This window comes from Tubulanus polymorphus, chromosome 11 (assembly GCF_964204645.1).
Source record: "Tubulanus polymorphus chromosome 11, tnTubPoly1.2, whole genome shotgun sequence".
In the NCBI taxonomy this organism is placed as follows: Eukaryota; Metazoa; Nemertea; class Palaeonemertea; order Tubulaniformes; family Tubulanidae; genus Tubulanus; species Tubulanus polymorphus.
The window spans coordinates 8897255-8911663 of record NC_134035.1 but is presented as its reverse complement, the minus strand read 5'-3'; the positions used below and the strand labels follow the sequence as shown (position 1 = coordinate 8911663).

General features: G+C 41.1%; 1 protein-coding gene across 1 annotated transcript; it reads right to left on the bottom strand.

The window, feature by feature from the left end:
- Nucleotides 1-1576: 1576 nt before the first annotated feature.
- Nucleotides 1577-14398, bottom strand: LOC141912582 (uncharacterized). Its single transcript, XM_074803871.1, has 8 exons — nucleotides 12775-14398; nucleotides 10276-10483; nucleotides 9578-9625; nucleotides 8325-8728; nucleotides 7312-7468; nucleotides 6664-6799; nucleotides 6439-6577; nucleotides 1577-5847 (listed from the first exon to the last, which is right to left on the bottom strand). The coding sequence occupies exons 1-8, from the start codon at nucleotides 14285-14287 to the stop codon at nucleotides 5579-5581; spliced, it is 2874 nt and encodes a 957-aa protein (XP_074659972.1). The 5' UTR covers nucleotides 14288-14398; the 3' UTR covers nucleotides 1577-5578.
- Between the last annotated feature and the right edge of the window lie 11 nt (nucleotides 14399-14409).

Below are 14409 nucleotides of genomic sequence, written 5' to 3'. Positions count from 1 at the left end.
TGACAGTCGGGGTTGGTTTAAACTCGATCGTTCTCATTGTATTTCTCAGAATGAAGACTAAAAACCGCTGCATCTATTTACTGAAATACCTCGCTGTTGCTGATAACATGTTTTTGGTAACGAAATTCATCCAGAGCCCGGTTCGCTATTATATTCACTACGCTACGTACGGTGATATGATCAAATATTTCATTCCAGAGTGGATCTTCCCTCACATATACATATGGATGACTATGTTTAACCACGGATTTCAAATGTTCCGTAACTATCTAACCGTTATCATTCAATGCGAAAGATTAATTACGATGATTTTCATCTTAATGGTTCGACGCAATATCTTCATTAATTCTATCGTTGTCTTTGCCTTTATATTTTCAATGGCACTGCCCTCATATTACCCTATAACTATGCGAGTTATATTCCAAAAACGATCCAGACTCGGCCCTCACTACAGGGCGTACTACTCACCTGACAGTAGCTTTGTCCTCATGAACCGCTCCGTCGACCCTATCTTCCGAATCATTATACCGAATATAGCAGTTTTCGGAGCGAATATAACACTTATGATTGTTTTACGAGTTAAAGCAAAACGACGGAAATTTCTATCTGCTTCTTGTAAAACGCCTGAGTCAGAAAAGCAGGGCATGTCGAAGGCGACGAAAATGGTGCTGACAATGAGTATCATATTCACGGTTTTGGAATTTCCAGGTTTACTCGGTAAAATGGGAAGACGCTATCCGTTCCAGGAAATATTGAACACAACCTACCTCTTGACATCGGCCGTCAATTCCTCTGTAAATCTACTCATTTATTTGATTGTAAACAATCAATTCAGAAAAACTTTCTTTCAGTTGTTGAAATGTTGACAATAAACTGTCAGCGCGACGTGGTGCATCCAGTCTAATGTAATACGATAAGAAAATCCTTGTTAACCTTTTGTTTCTGATCATGGTGATTATGGCAATTCATAATTCGTCATCGGATTCATAAGAGTCGGTTTCAAACAAGATATCATGTCTGAAATTTCGCTAGCCCCTTCAAAAATCAACTTGCCCTTCATTGCAGTTGTTTAGTTAACCAGTGGATAGTTGACATAGTGACCATTAAAAGTTCATTGTCACTATGGTATTTATCTGCCGGTTATCTTAAACTAAACTTTTGAGCGACTGGCCCCTGTTGTATCGAGTGGCAAAAAAAGCTTTGAGACATAAAATTGTAGTAGTCCAGTGTCTGAATGGACAAGTGATAAAATGATAACCTACTTGCCCTTATGAAAATATACTTATCTGGGCTATCAGACTAAGTGCTTAGGTTGGACACTGCGTAATATTACCTACATTTGTGTCACATTCTACTAGATAACTTGCATAAGTCCGAAAGTAGCTCTCTTCAGCACTTTGCTGAAGTTTCATTCATTGATTACGTGCGCACAAAATTTGAATTTTCTAACTCCCCTCCCTGCCATTTTTTGACATAGGTACATTAAGCCCTTTCTCTCACAAAGTGCACGCAATAAATGAATGTCGCTGAGTAGACCATCCAAAGAAGTAGAAGTTTTTTTTGGAGTCACGCACTTTATTGATTCATATTACTTGGCAATTAACAAAACTAACAATACAAAGTGTGTACATTTCAACAAGAAATTAAAACAAAACAGAATTTCTATAGTTATCTGTTTATCTCTATAAAGTCTCGGGACTCAGTTTCTGGTTCAACCGAATGTTGAGTCAGAAAAACGTTTCAAAATGATAAAAAATTGTACTTAAAAATCTATCCAATCTTTAACCCTTTCAGTGCGTCTACACCGCAGTGCGGTGTGTTGGATTTTGCTAGTACACCGCACTGCGGTGTATTGATGTAAATAGTAATTGGTTTTCATCTCTACGGATGGCAGCACCTGTCAAACATAGTGAATATTAATAACTAACGATACACTGCGCCGCGGTGTAGACGCACTATAGTGGTATTCCCGTTATTCAACACATTAGGGTGGAATGTTTCAAATATTCCAAATTATCTCCAGCACTATAGGGTATTGATTAGTCAGCACTGAAAGGTTTAAGAATCCCGACATGAACCGTGCTTTAAAGCACATACTTTTTTCGTAAATAATTTGACAATCAAGATCCCGGACCTTTCATGCGATGAACTAATATGATAGAATCTGGCACCGGTACAACCCTGCAGCTATCCGCAATAGAAAATTCTCTCTCACTACAAAAAGTGTGAAAAAACACAACATAAAAAAACTCTAAATTTACAACGAAAACAAATCATCGAATCGTTACACAATATATATATATATATATATACGTAAATATATATGTACGGGGTAATAATAACCTTTAAGAATGATAACCAATACTCTACCAATACTCAATAGTTAATGACTGAAAGGGGACAACAAAATTCACTCCTGATGTTCATCGTTATAAAGACCAGGGGCCGGTTGCACAGTCACGGCTTAGACTTAAGACCAGTCTATGACCAACTTAGTTCTATAGCCAATCTAACAACTTAAGACTGGTCTTAAGATTTAAGACCACTTTTGGACCTAAGTCATGACTGTGCAACTGGCCCCAGGGTCCAGTTTTACCGGTACGAGAAAGTTTAACTCAAATTTGTTGTGTAATTGCTATTGGTTACTGCATTTCTTCGATGACGACAACAATTCAAACTTAACCGTTTTAGGCTTACCCTTTTTTGTAAAACTGGGTCAAGTTTCACGAAAAACTTTAAAACCCAAATTTCTAGTTAAATCGCTATATCAGCTACATCGTCGTGTTTTCGCCGAGACCAACAATGGGATCATTCATTTATTACGTACGCATAAAATTTGAAATTTTCAACCCCTCCTCCCCCTCTGTACACAAAATCGGCCATTTTTTCATATACATTAAGCATTACAGTACGCAATTGCACTGACCCCCTCCCCCTCCCCTAATGCGTACGTAATAAATGTATGACCCCAATTCAAACGTACCCGTTTAAGGTTAAACTTTTTCATGAAATCGGACCCTGCGACCAATTACTCAAAGAAGAGTTGGATAGAGTAAACTGAGAGATAAACAGCATCGATGAAATCGTAATTGTCATTTTAGTCAACTATTCACCAGTCTCAACTCTACAGCGGAACTTCGTTACGACGACCTCAGATATAACGATCTCTCAGTAAGTACAAATCTAGCATTCCATCCCGAATATCGCAAATTCAATATTTTTGTCCGGGATATAACGCATAATAGCTAATATGAACAGATTTTCCGATCTCCTGAAGTTCGTTGTAATGAGGTTCCGCTTAAATCGAGGTTTGAGCAATGGCCCCTGTACGATTAGAAGAGATTCAATGAAAAATTCTAGCTTACAACACAATTAATAACTTTAGGCATACCTGATGACCTTCCAACTGTTTTGACCCTATCCCCTAGTTAAAACCGGTACTTTGAAATGATGAAATTTTCTAAACGGTCAATAATCCCGAGTGCAGAACACTGACTCTTGAAATCTAAGATATCTGTGTTATCACTGGGATACTGAATCACTGTATTTCTGTACAAGGCTCTCGCTCTCTGTTTTCTCCATTGTTTTAATATAGCAAAATTATTTAGAGGCGTATTATGCATGATTGTCAATTCAAATATAAACAACATAGCAAAATGAACCGCTTATTTCATCATAGTAGTCGAAGTTTAGAGGCTTTATCACATATTTGCTGAATAAGGAGAACATAGCCGTGTCTACACTATAGAGCCGACATACCCGCAGGCGAGACATCCCGAGCGGTTCGCAAGAAGCAAATCCAGATAAAAATGAGATCTGTCATTAGGCGGCCTATAAAATGCCGGGGTCGGCTGCTGAAAAGTTGGTTAAGATAACCAGCGGGTGAATACCATAGTAACAATGAACTACTAATTGTCAATATGTCAACTACCGGGTATCCACTGATTAACTCTAACCAACTTTTGAGCAACTGCAGACCCTGATTTATCGGCTCACAGACTCTCTCTAGTGTAGACAAGGATCATTCATTTTTATACATTTGATAATATTAATAATAATAATAATTATAATATCTATGATGATAATCATAGTTATTTTTTTCATATATTGATTGCCTTTTCATGATTTTACAATATCAAAGAATATAAACACTAAGTGTATTTTCACCACTATAATTTACATTATTATAATACGTCCCTCCATAAAAAGACTAGAAAACCTTATTTGTCACCACAAAAAAAAAACGCACTTTGGACTATGTACAACATATTACTGGTACAATGAATGCAAGCTGGACTGCACTTTGTTGAAGTACTTTACAAGTAGAAATTAGAGGTTTCACTTAAGTTTACCTTGCTTAATATCCGGACCTGATGTACATTGCTCGTAGACTTTAACAAAATATCGAAAATAATTGAGAAAATTCTGTAATCGACCAGTTTTGACCAGATTAATTACTGGTCGACTTAAAACCCCGAACATATTCAAACAGGTCGTCGGAATTAGGCGAGGTTCAACTTTCATTAGAATATAAACGGGTACATAGCGTTATCATGTGTTAAATGCAACTGATATGATGATGATGATGAAATTCAGGCACTGCTAAGAACAGATATTTTTCAGATAAGAATAGCACGAATGAATGCCTTATATCATAGTAGAGAAAAAATACTGATTTTAGAAAAAATATTCCACACATCGATCGATGAAGCTTGAATATAAGTGAAGTACTCGATAAGGCAATTGTAACAACTGTTGAAGAATTTCTCGTATTTCGTTTGCTGCCGACGTGTTCGTGTGAAACCATTATTATAAAAAGTTTTTCGCAACGAATGACGAGATTGATCGAAAAATCCTGTACAAATATTTGAAATGACGCGGTTGAGTATTTGTATATGTGAGAGATTGAGAAAGGACAGGGTTGGGTTTCAGTAGTATAAGACTCCATTCGCTACACGGAGCTGATGACCTCGAGTAAGCGAATGCCCCCGGACGATATATCCGAAATTCTCCTCCGCATGCGAAGTTTCTCGGACTGGCCTGGAGATTTATTGGTCCCGCGTGATTCAGGTCAGGCGGGGTCTAACGTGAATCGAATTTCAAAAGTCGAATCAAATCTCATAACAACGAACGGATTTCCACAGTCAAGCCGAACTCAGGTCTCACTAAGATCTGATCCGATCCTGATTCCGATCGTCTACGATTCAGTCTTTACAACGCTCATATCATATCAAGAATTCGAGTTGCTGATTCGGGCACCGGGTCACCCGCGATCATTTTGAACTGTCACTTGACGTGTACATCGTGGTTCATTGGCTAGTTACGATTGGTCTAAAGTACACTCGGGTCACATAGGATCCGATCATCGTAAGAAATGCAACATGTCCGATCGACTTACGACTGGTCTGCGACCGGTCTGATCTAAAGTTCATTCACGTCGCAAAAATTCCCAGACTGAAAAATCAGCGACTTGTTTCCTAACGCTCTGATGACCGAGTCGAATCTTAGGTATCCTGAGTTAACCGAGACAAATTCTGCATCGGACGTAGCTCCGGTTCCGTATTCACCCACGAGATTCTCAGACCACGTTCAGAGGATCGGCGTCGACGGTTGACACGACCGTCTGAACGCACCCGTAAAACACTTCCTGCAAGTTTTTACTCAACACGTGTAGATACCCGCGTTCCGTGTTGCTATGGTCACACAGTATCACGCTGATACCCTTCGATACGGCGTCCAATACGTCGTGGTGCGACATCTCGCCGGTGAGGTAAAGGTCGGCCGGCGTACCTTTCAAAACGCTCGCGCCCGATCCGGCGCACACCGCTACTGAACTCACTAACGAATCTATAATTAAAATACAAAATACACTAAATCATACATTCAATATTAGATATTTTGATAGGCCTGAACTAGTTTCTAGTTGAACTTCAGTTTCTTTGGCCGAAACTAACAATTGAATTGTCAATCTAACACATTTCACAAGTGCTTTCTTGCAACTAGGAGGTTGTTCCCATTTTCTGACTATAATTTGGACTAATAATCTGTATCACTTTTCACAGTTCTCTATTTTCGAAGGTTCTCCATTCATTCTTGGTGTTACTTCAAGGTGTAACATTGCGTGCACAAAAGACAAATTTTTAGAGGCTTGGAATTTGATTGAAAAGGAAGCTTAATTTTGGAGCAATCTCACATTAACCTACTACTTTTTATGATATTATTATCATAGAATTGATAGCAAAATAATATAGAACATTGACATCAACAAGAGGGAGAGCAGATCTTTTTACAGCAAATCTTCAGAGGGGTTGGTGTAAAAATAATAGGGTCGGCGTATGGAGAGAACATTAGTTGATGAATTGCAAATACAGAAACACGCCTAGCGACTGACACTATGAACTGACGCCATCTGGTGGCAATATAGATCAAATTGCTTACCCATATCTAAACCGGTACCGATGGCGAGACGAACGTGCGGAATTTTCAGATGAGTTTTCACTTTTTCGACCATCATTCGCAACGAAACGTCCTGATTCAATTCGCCCACTTGACCCATACCAAAATCGGGCATCGGTGGCTGAAATGAATAAATGATACTTACAGTCAGAGACGAGGTCTGACATTGTTTTCATGATATAGAACGAGCATTTCTGAAAAACGTACCTTTTTCAACTGGAATATTTCCATACTACGACTGACGGACGTGTTACTCAAACGTAAACACTGTACGGCTTTACTCAACATGTTCTCCGTACAATTCATACTCAATTTCACTACATCTGAACCGTTACTCTTAATCCTGAAAATACAATATTATCAGTATTATGGATCAGTTATCAAGGGGGGTCAAACGTCGCGCTAACATTATTCATATATGAATTAACTGATATCAAATCGTTTGAGGTGTTGTAATCAAGCACTTCAAATAGCTCATTCTCTTGTTAGAGCACTTCCATTAGGTGGTATCATTACCCTTAGCCTATATCCATAACTTTTGATCAGTCATCTCTCCCTGAAGACAAGTGATTTTGGTTTAATTACCCCTATATTATATCAGTAACTGTGTATCAATCATCTCTCCCTGGAGAGAAGTGACATTGGTATTGTTACCCCTAGCCTATATCTGTATCTGTGTATCAGTCATCTCGTCATAGGGACATCTCTGCCCGGGAAGAAGTGACATATCTGCCTGGGAAGAAGTGACATCTCTGCCTGGGAAGAAGTGACATCTCTGCCTGGGAAGAAGTGACATCTCTGCCCCGGGAGAAGCTATCGTACTACAAAAGCGGACTGAAGAATTATCGTACATACTTGTTTTGACACATGACGTCCGTGCCGGTGACCGTTTTCAATTCGTTACGTAACGTTGAACTACCCGACGCGTCGGCCCACGCTTCTAAACGGAATTCACCGGTGCAGTGGTGCGTCGATGATTCCGACTGTTTTATCGGACGACTCGACTTGACGGCTGGAAATAACATGATAATTGAATAAAGATAAGATTTGAAAACTGGTTCATATATGGTAACATTGATTTTAAGGAGGGCCTGTTCCACCGTTGAAAGCAAAATTCAGTACTTAAGGATTTCAAATATCTAACCCTGAATCAAAGTTTGAGTAATGAACTCGAAAATCCATAATTCAACTGTTTAGTAAAATCTTAAACCCTAACTATTGAACTGGATCCAGGGGGATTTGTAGTTACACGATAATCGTGAACTGACTCGTGACATTGTTTAACCCTTTCAGTGTGTTGACACTGCAGTACAGTGCATAAAAAGGTGATATGCTTTGCTAGTACACCGTATCATGGTTTTATCGATGTTACTAGCGATTAGTTTTTATCTTTATTGCCAGATGGCAGTACCTGTCAAACAGTGAAATATTAGTTACTAACGATACACCGTACTGTGGTGTAGACACACTACAGCAGTATGCTCGTTTTTTAAAACACTGGGGGTGGGATTTCTCAAATTATCTCCAGCACTTTCAGGTATCAATTATTCAGCACTAAAAGGTTTTAACCCTTTCAGTGCGTCTACACCGCAGTGTGGTGTACGAATCAGTGATGGATTTTACTAGTACACTGCACTGTGGTGTATTGATGTAATTACTAATTATCTCTCTTGAAAGATGGCAGCACCTGTCAAACATAGTGAAATATTAGTAACTAACGATATACCAAGCCAGGGTGTCGACCTATTCCGGTTATATAACACACAAGGGTGGAATTTTTCAGAATTTTCAAATTATCTTCAGCACTATAGGGTATTGATTATTCAGCACTGAAAGGGTTTCAACAGGTTATTTTTCAGGGTACTTACAGAATGCAGATATAAGCCATTTATTAACGCCTTTATCGAGAGCGTCGTACGCAGTGTGCGGCGAATAAACGGCTAAACGATTCTCGATGCATTTCACGATGATTCGTTCTTTCACCGACGACTGCGTCAGTCGTTTCAACGGCGCAAAAATCGGCGGATGATACGACAAGATCATGTCGCACTTGGCGCTGATCGCCTCGTCGAGCACCGGTTCGGTAAGGTCGTTCGTCAGTAGCATCTTGCGGACGGTATGCGGCGCCGACGGTTCGACCAGTAAGCCGACGTTGTCCCAGTCCTCGGAGAGACTCGACGGCGCGTACGTCTCTAGACAGTTGACGACTTCTTTCAGATCCATTCCCGGTGCCGTCGATAGGTGCCGATGCAGCGTAGGATTTGCACGCGATCTGAAAATGACGAGGAATGACATTGCAGTTTTAATCTTTTTCTTTCCAATTTTACGTTAAGTGCAGAGATTACATGTTCTAACATTAACCAAAATGGAGCAGTGAAAAAAAAAAAATTTCAAATACGATATTTACAACAAACTTCACTAAAAATGATATTGAATAATCTAGGCCTACTAAATTACATGACTTTTCGTCGCAATGTTTTCATATCATACCATATCACTGAATTCCATGAGTAACCAGATTTCTAGGGAATTGCAACTCGTGATGAACGTCAAGAGCCAAGAAATTGATAATCAATAGAGACCAGAAAACATGAAAATGTGATTACAACAAAAATTCCCCGACGTGAGGGCTTAAGAGCTGAAATTCCCTAACTATCAAAAAAGACCTCAAAAACTAGTTTCAAATTCCATGACTTTCCAGTATCTCAACTGACAGGAACCCTGCTCTATTTATTTGTCCGAGTATTCCAAATTCGTTACATTCGATTCAATTATGATTCGTGGACCTGTACTCTATATATCTATCTATACATACGTGTGTGGCTATGGTAAAATAACAACCTGGCAAAATGAATAAGTATCCGTCTGAAAGCTACAGAGGTAACACATGTTCGAGAATAATGCCATTTAAAACAACGTTGTCGCAACATCTGCCGCGAAGAGAAATATTGACGTATAAAACATCGCCGCAAATATTGATCAGACAAATTATATCGGGTGATCGAGACAATTATATCGGTAATCATCGTCACAAATCAAATACTGACTTCATTATACTGAAAACCGTATCAGCGGCTCGTGGGTAGTAAAAGTGGTAAAACCATGCGACGTATACACTCACCTGAATTTCGCTTTAAGCAATGATTTAGCGCTTTGTGAACCAATAGCCCTGTAAAGCAAACTCAAAACGCTCATGCACGTGACAAAATGAATCAAGGAAACCAAATCAGAAACATCCGAGTCGAAAACCGCTTAAATCTCGATTTCGATAAGAATATTTCGACGCTATTTAGACTACAGGACCCGGTTCCGCAGTTGTGCGAGTTAAGATTTGACTCGGGAGTTAAAACATTGAAAATGAACTGATTTTAACTCGAGAGTTTAACTCGGGACTGTGGAACCAGTTGTACCGAAATATACGCGCTAAGAAACTGTGATCGTTTTATTTTTGTCGAATCAAAATGATCAGTGATTTAAACGGGTTTCGCTAGAAAATACGAACAAAGCCAAAACAATGACGAAAATAAAGATGAACAGAATATACTACTACGGAATTTATAAAATTAAAGAACAGCGATAATAAAGCTTTTTTTAAATCTTCCAGAATCTACCGCTTATGCGCGATGAAATTAAAATAAAAAGTTCGGAACTAGGAAAAACTCGATAACCGAGTGATCGACAACAAAAAAAAGATAAACGAAATTTATCGAAATAAAAAAAAGAATTCACGACATGCACAAACACACCACACGCACAAAAACACCGTAACAACGTCGTATATATATATAGATATATATATATATATCGTTTCAAACTCACAAGGGCGTCATTATTTTACTCGTCGACGAAATACGCTCTTCTCGCAACGGTTGTAAAGTCGTGATCGGCGATGGCTGGAACTCGGTGAGCGGCGTGAGACTGTCGTCCGAATTGTGTCCGTTGATCGCTTCATGTTCGGCGATGCTGGCGATGATCTGCTGTTGACTAGACGGCTGTTCTAGCGGCGCGTACACGTTATACTCGTAATCTACAACGAAATACACACGTACGCACGTTCAGAGACAAATATCACGATTTTAAATCATCTTCCGACTTTAACTGCCGCGCGCGTCGTGTTCGGTCGTCTCGTCGAAGATCAGAAATCTCCTACGTTGTGGTAGGGCCTGATGGTGACTATCCGAATATAGTTGAAACGTCGAATAAACTACTAGCCCCAGGAAAAATTTTCGTTATTATTGTGGGATTCTCTTTATACATTAGAAATTTCTTATAAAACAAGAAGACAGGCATTTCAACAGCAAGAAATGACACGAGACAATATTCGACAATATTGAAGACAAGCGGCGGATACCAGACCAGACCTGATATACCAGTTTGTAGTTAAGTTTTCACCAGAGTTTAATAGTTTAATAGAAAATGAGCTCGAAATTATTCTGATTTTCTAGGTATTTTTATATTTGTTGAGTTCTTAAAAAGAATGGAAACTCTACTCTCAAATAGAAGTCGTAGTCAGATGTGAGATATCGTTAACAAAACTTGAGGTCCTCATATTCATATAATTCTCTAACTGAAAGAGACCTAGGCTTATCGATAGATCACGTAGAGTTCATTTAAAGAGATCCCTCGGAATCCCTCGGATCATCTGGTTCAGACTTGAAACTAAACGTGACTGCTGTACGATGGTGCCCTCTAGTGAGCCAGTCACTAGTTACTGAAAGCAGCTCTCAGTGGGCATGACCGACTGAGATCTACTCAGATAACGGTTACCGCCTGTTCCCCGCCCTGATGCTTATGTCAGCAGTCAGTGTGTATGAAATCAATTCCTAAAGCCTGTAGGCATGGCTACAGCAGCGAGAGCTGAGCGCCGAGTAGTACAGATGAATAGAGTGGCGGACTGCAGGCGTTGTACTGTATACAGAGCATATACATCGCCGCAGTTATTGAGAGAAGCCTGATGTTTACTGTGTATGTGAGAGAGAGAGTGTACTGTAACCCGCTATACACTAGCCGTATACGTGACTCATACATTATTGGTCATCTCTAAATGTCAGCCTTTTACCATTATCGCATAGCATAGCATAGCATACCGAGTCCATCCGTACTTTAAAACCAGCCCTCGAAATATCCACAAACCAGATCCATCAGTAAATCAAATAGCATCCGCAACGAGGGGGCATAGATTCCTGATAAAATTATATCGCTTCTCATTTGACCTAATTTTTTCACCGTATTATTTATCGAACAAAGGTTCATTTTGCCTAATACAGTAATCCAGCCTAAATCAATAATAAAGGTTCAACTATCAATCATATAGGGAGACTAAATGCATTGCGGTCGAATTTTCAACAGGAAAAAGTCACTCGATGAATCGATCAAGCACGACCACTCAAGATAATAGAAAAACCTAATTCTCACAGAACTTCGCAATACATTCTATTCGGCGATTCTGCGTAACGATCAACCCGTATAATCTGTATAGGGCATCAATAAAGTAGTGATGGTCTTACATAAAGACCATTGCGATACACAATGACTAGCATGTGATGCACCGCGCAACTAGCCACAGCTGCTACAAGCGAGGCCCAAACTATGAAAGTGGGTCCTATTCTTATAATAACAGGGCGATTCAAGAGAAATTCTAACACGTTTCTAAGCAGGCCTGACATCATCGATTAGCCATACTAAACGCGCGCGTAGAGGCTCTCAATCCTTCTCGAATATTCTCATATAACAGGGGCATTGAAATTGTAACCCGTAGCAACTGTGCCTCTGAGGAAAATCACCTGCCACATACATCCACCAGCAGAACAATAAACCTTGACCAACTCAGAATAAACTGGTTACACCTTAAACTGCATTCACAATATCAGCTAGTGGTCAATACTAATTTGACCCATACTTTGTATTGACCGAATTAACACCAGTAGTTTTCGAAGAATTTAAGCTATTCTCGCCGGTCCAGCTGGACACGCGGAGAAACGGCCCACTCTGAAATTTAGAATGAACCTCGATCAGACTTTTCGGTCCATTCGATGGAACAGATCTAACCTATATAGGACAGGCTTTTCAAATAAATGCTAATGCTTAATCCGTTCCCAATAAATACTACCTAAGAAAAATACTACCGACAAGAAATACAACCGATTAACAAAAGACACCAATATTTTTCGAAGAATTTAAGCTATTCTCACCGGTCCAGCTGGACACGCGGAGAAATGGCCCATTCTGAAATTTAGAACCGACCTCGATCCGTCTTCTCAAGTCTTATTTGAACTAGTCTGAATTTCAGCGGAACCCTGTAAACGATCGAATACTTACCAGAATCCGGAGTGTCGCACGTTACGATTTCGACTTTATTTTTTTTCGTCGGCGTCCGGCGCACCGGCGTGTCCGACTTACGTTTTTTGTTCGACGACGTACGTTTTTCGATGGCGGCGGTCGGCGTTTTGACGGGCGGCGTCGGCGGCGCGCGGTACTCTTCGCCGTTCGTACGACACGTACTGCCCGACGTGTATCCGAGCTCCTCGGCGACCGTGTCGGCGATCTGTCGTTTCAACGTCGCGAAGTCGGCGTACTTCGACGAGATCGCCGCGCTGAACGGCGTGAACCCGAACTCGCCGAGCACGTTCAAACACGTCACGCGTATCGAATAGTTCGTGTAGATCTGCGACAGTTCGGCCTCCTTCGAGATCACCTGCATCATCTGACCGAGATTGTTTTTGCCGACCGGACGGTTTTCGAACCAGACGCCGTCGGTTCGCGAATACGTGTCGCGCGGGTACTGAAAAAATGCATTGCAACACGGGTTCAACTTCGACACGTATAATTCGAACGCTTTCACCGGGCAGAGCGGGTCGCCGGGCCGTTCGAACATGACGGCCCCGCTCACGTCGGCCGTATCGTCCTCCTTCCAACCGCTGATCAGATCGCCGAGGTAGTTAGTTCCGTCCGTTAGCAGCACGTATTTCTGACCTGTGTCGTCCTGGCGCACGATGAACACCTCCGTCGACACGTGTCGCAACGCCTCGCGACCTTTAAACCCTAAAAACGTGATGAAATCGTAGAATATTTTCTGCTGCAGTTTCTTGTTCGATTTGTCGTAGTCGAGGAAATACGTTTCGATTTTTTTTATGTCCGATTTGATGAGAAGCGGTTTTTGAATCTGAACCGACTGCGCCGTGTTGTTGCGCGCCGGGTCTTTGCAGACGGTCGCGAAAATCACGTTCGCGTCTTTGAACTCTTCGTCCTTCACGATGTCGATACCCGTGCCGAGGTTCAGAAAATGGCGCTGTAACCCGTGGCGTATGCACTGCAGCGATTTCTTCGTATAGAGGGCGCCGCGTCCCGTGCGAACTTCCTGATAGAAACTCGTCAACAACGCTTGTAAACAGGACGACGTAAGTTCGTCGACGGCGGCCGGCGAATAGCTTTTACCGACGCAGAAATCTTTGAAAACCGACACGGCGTATTTGGTGGCGTTTTGCGTCGAGATTCCCGACGGCGACGACAGCTGAACGCACGCCTGATCTAACAAACTTGAGTCCTCCTTCGCGAGCAGCGAATCGGCGCCGGTCAGATCGGAATCGAGTTGATCGGCGTTCACCAGCGAGTAAGGTTCGCCTATAGCTAATCCGGTCTCGTTGATATCTCCATCAGTAACGTCATCGGCATCAGTGGGTAACACTACATACGTATCTTCATCTATTACAAAAGCTGTACCATCACCTCCTGCATCTCCGTATTCAAAATCCAAAGGCTCTGTTTTGATCATAATGGCCGCCATTGTAGCGTTCCCTGCAACGGCTCGAGATGCTGCACAACTAACAACCATCAATGCCCAGCACCAGCTCTAGTCTACTCTATCTTTGTTCAGAGAATCGGGTCATAGCATTGGCCGGTAATTGACCTGGTGATGACGTCGACTATTCATAGCATCAGCCAGTCAGCATCACG

Excerpts from the sequence above, each read along its gene's own strand:
- LOC141912582 (XM_074803871.1), bottom strand. The coding sequence starts at position 14,287 with ATGGTTGTTAGTTGTGCAGCATCTCGAGCCGTTGCAGGGAACGCTACA. Across the intron at positions 10,484-12,774 it reads GTGCGACACTCCGGATTCTG|ATTACGAGTATAACGTGTAC; the intron begins GTAAGTATTCGA and ends ATTTCGTTGTAG. Across the intron at positions 6,578-6,663 it reads AAATATTCCAGTTGAAAAAG|CCACCGATGCCCGATTTTGG; the intron begins GTACGTTTTTCA and ends TATTCATTTCAG.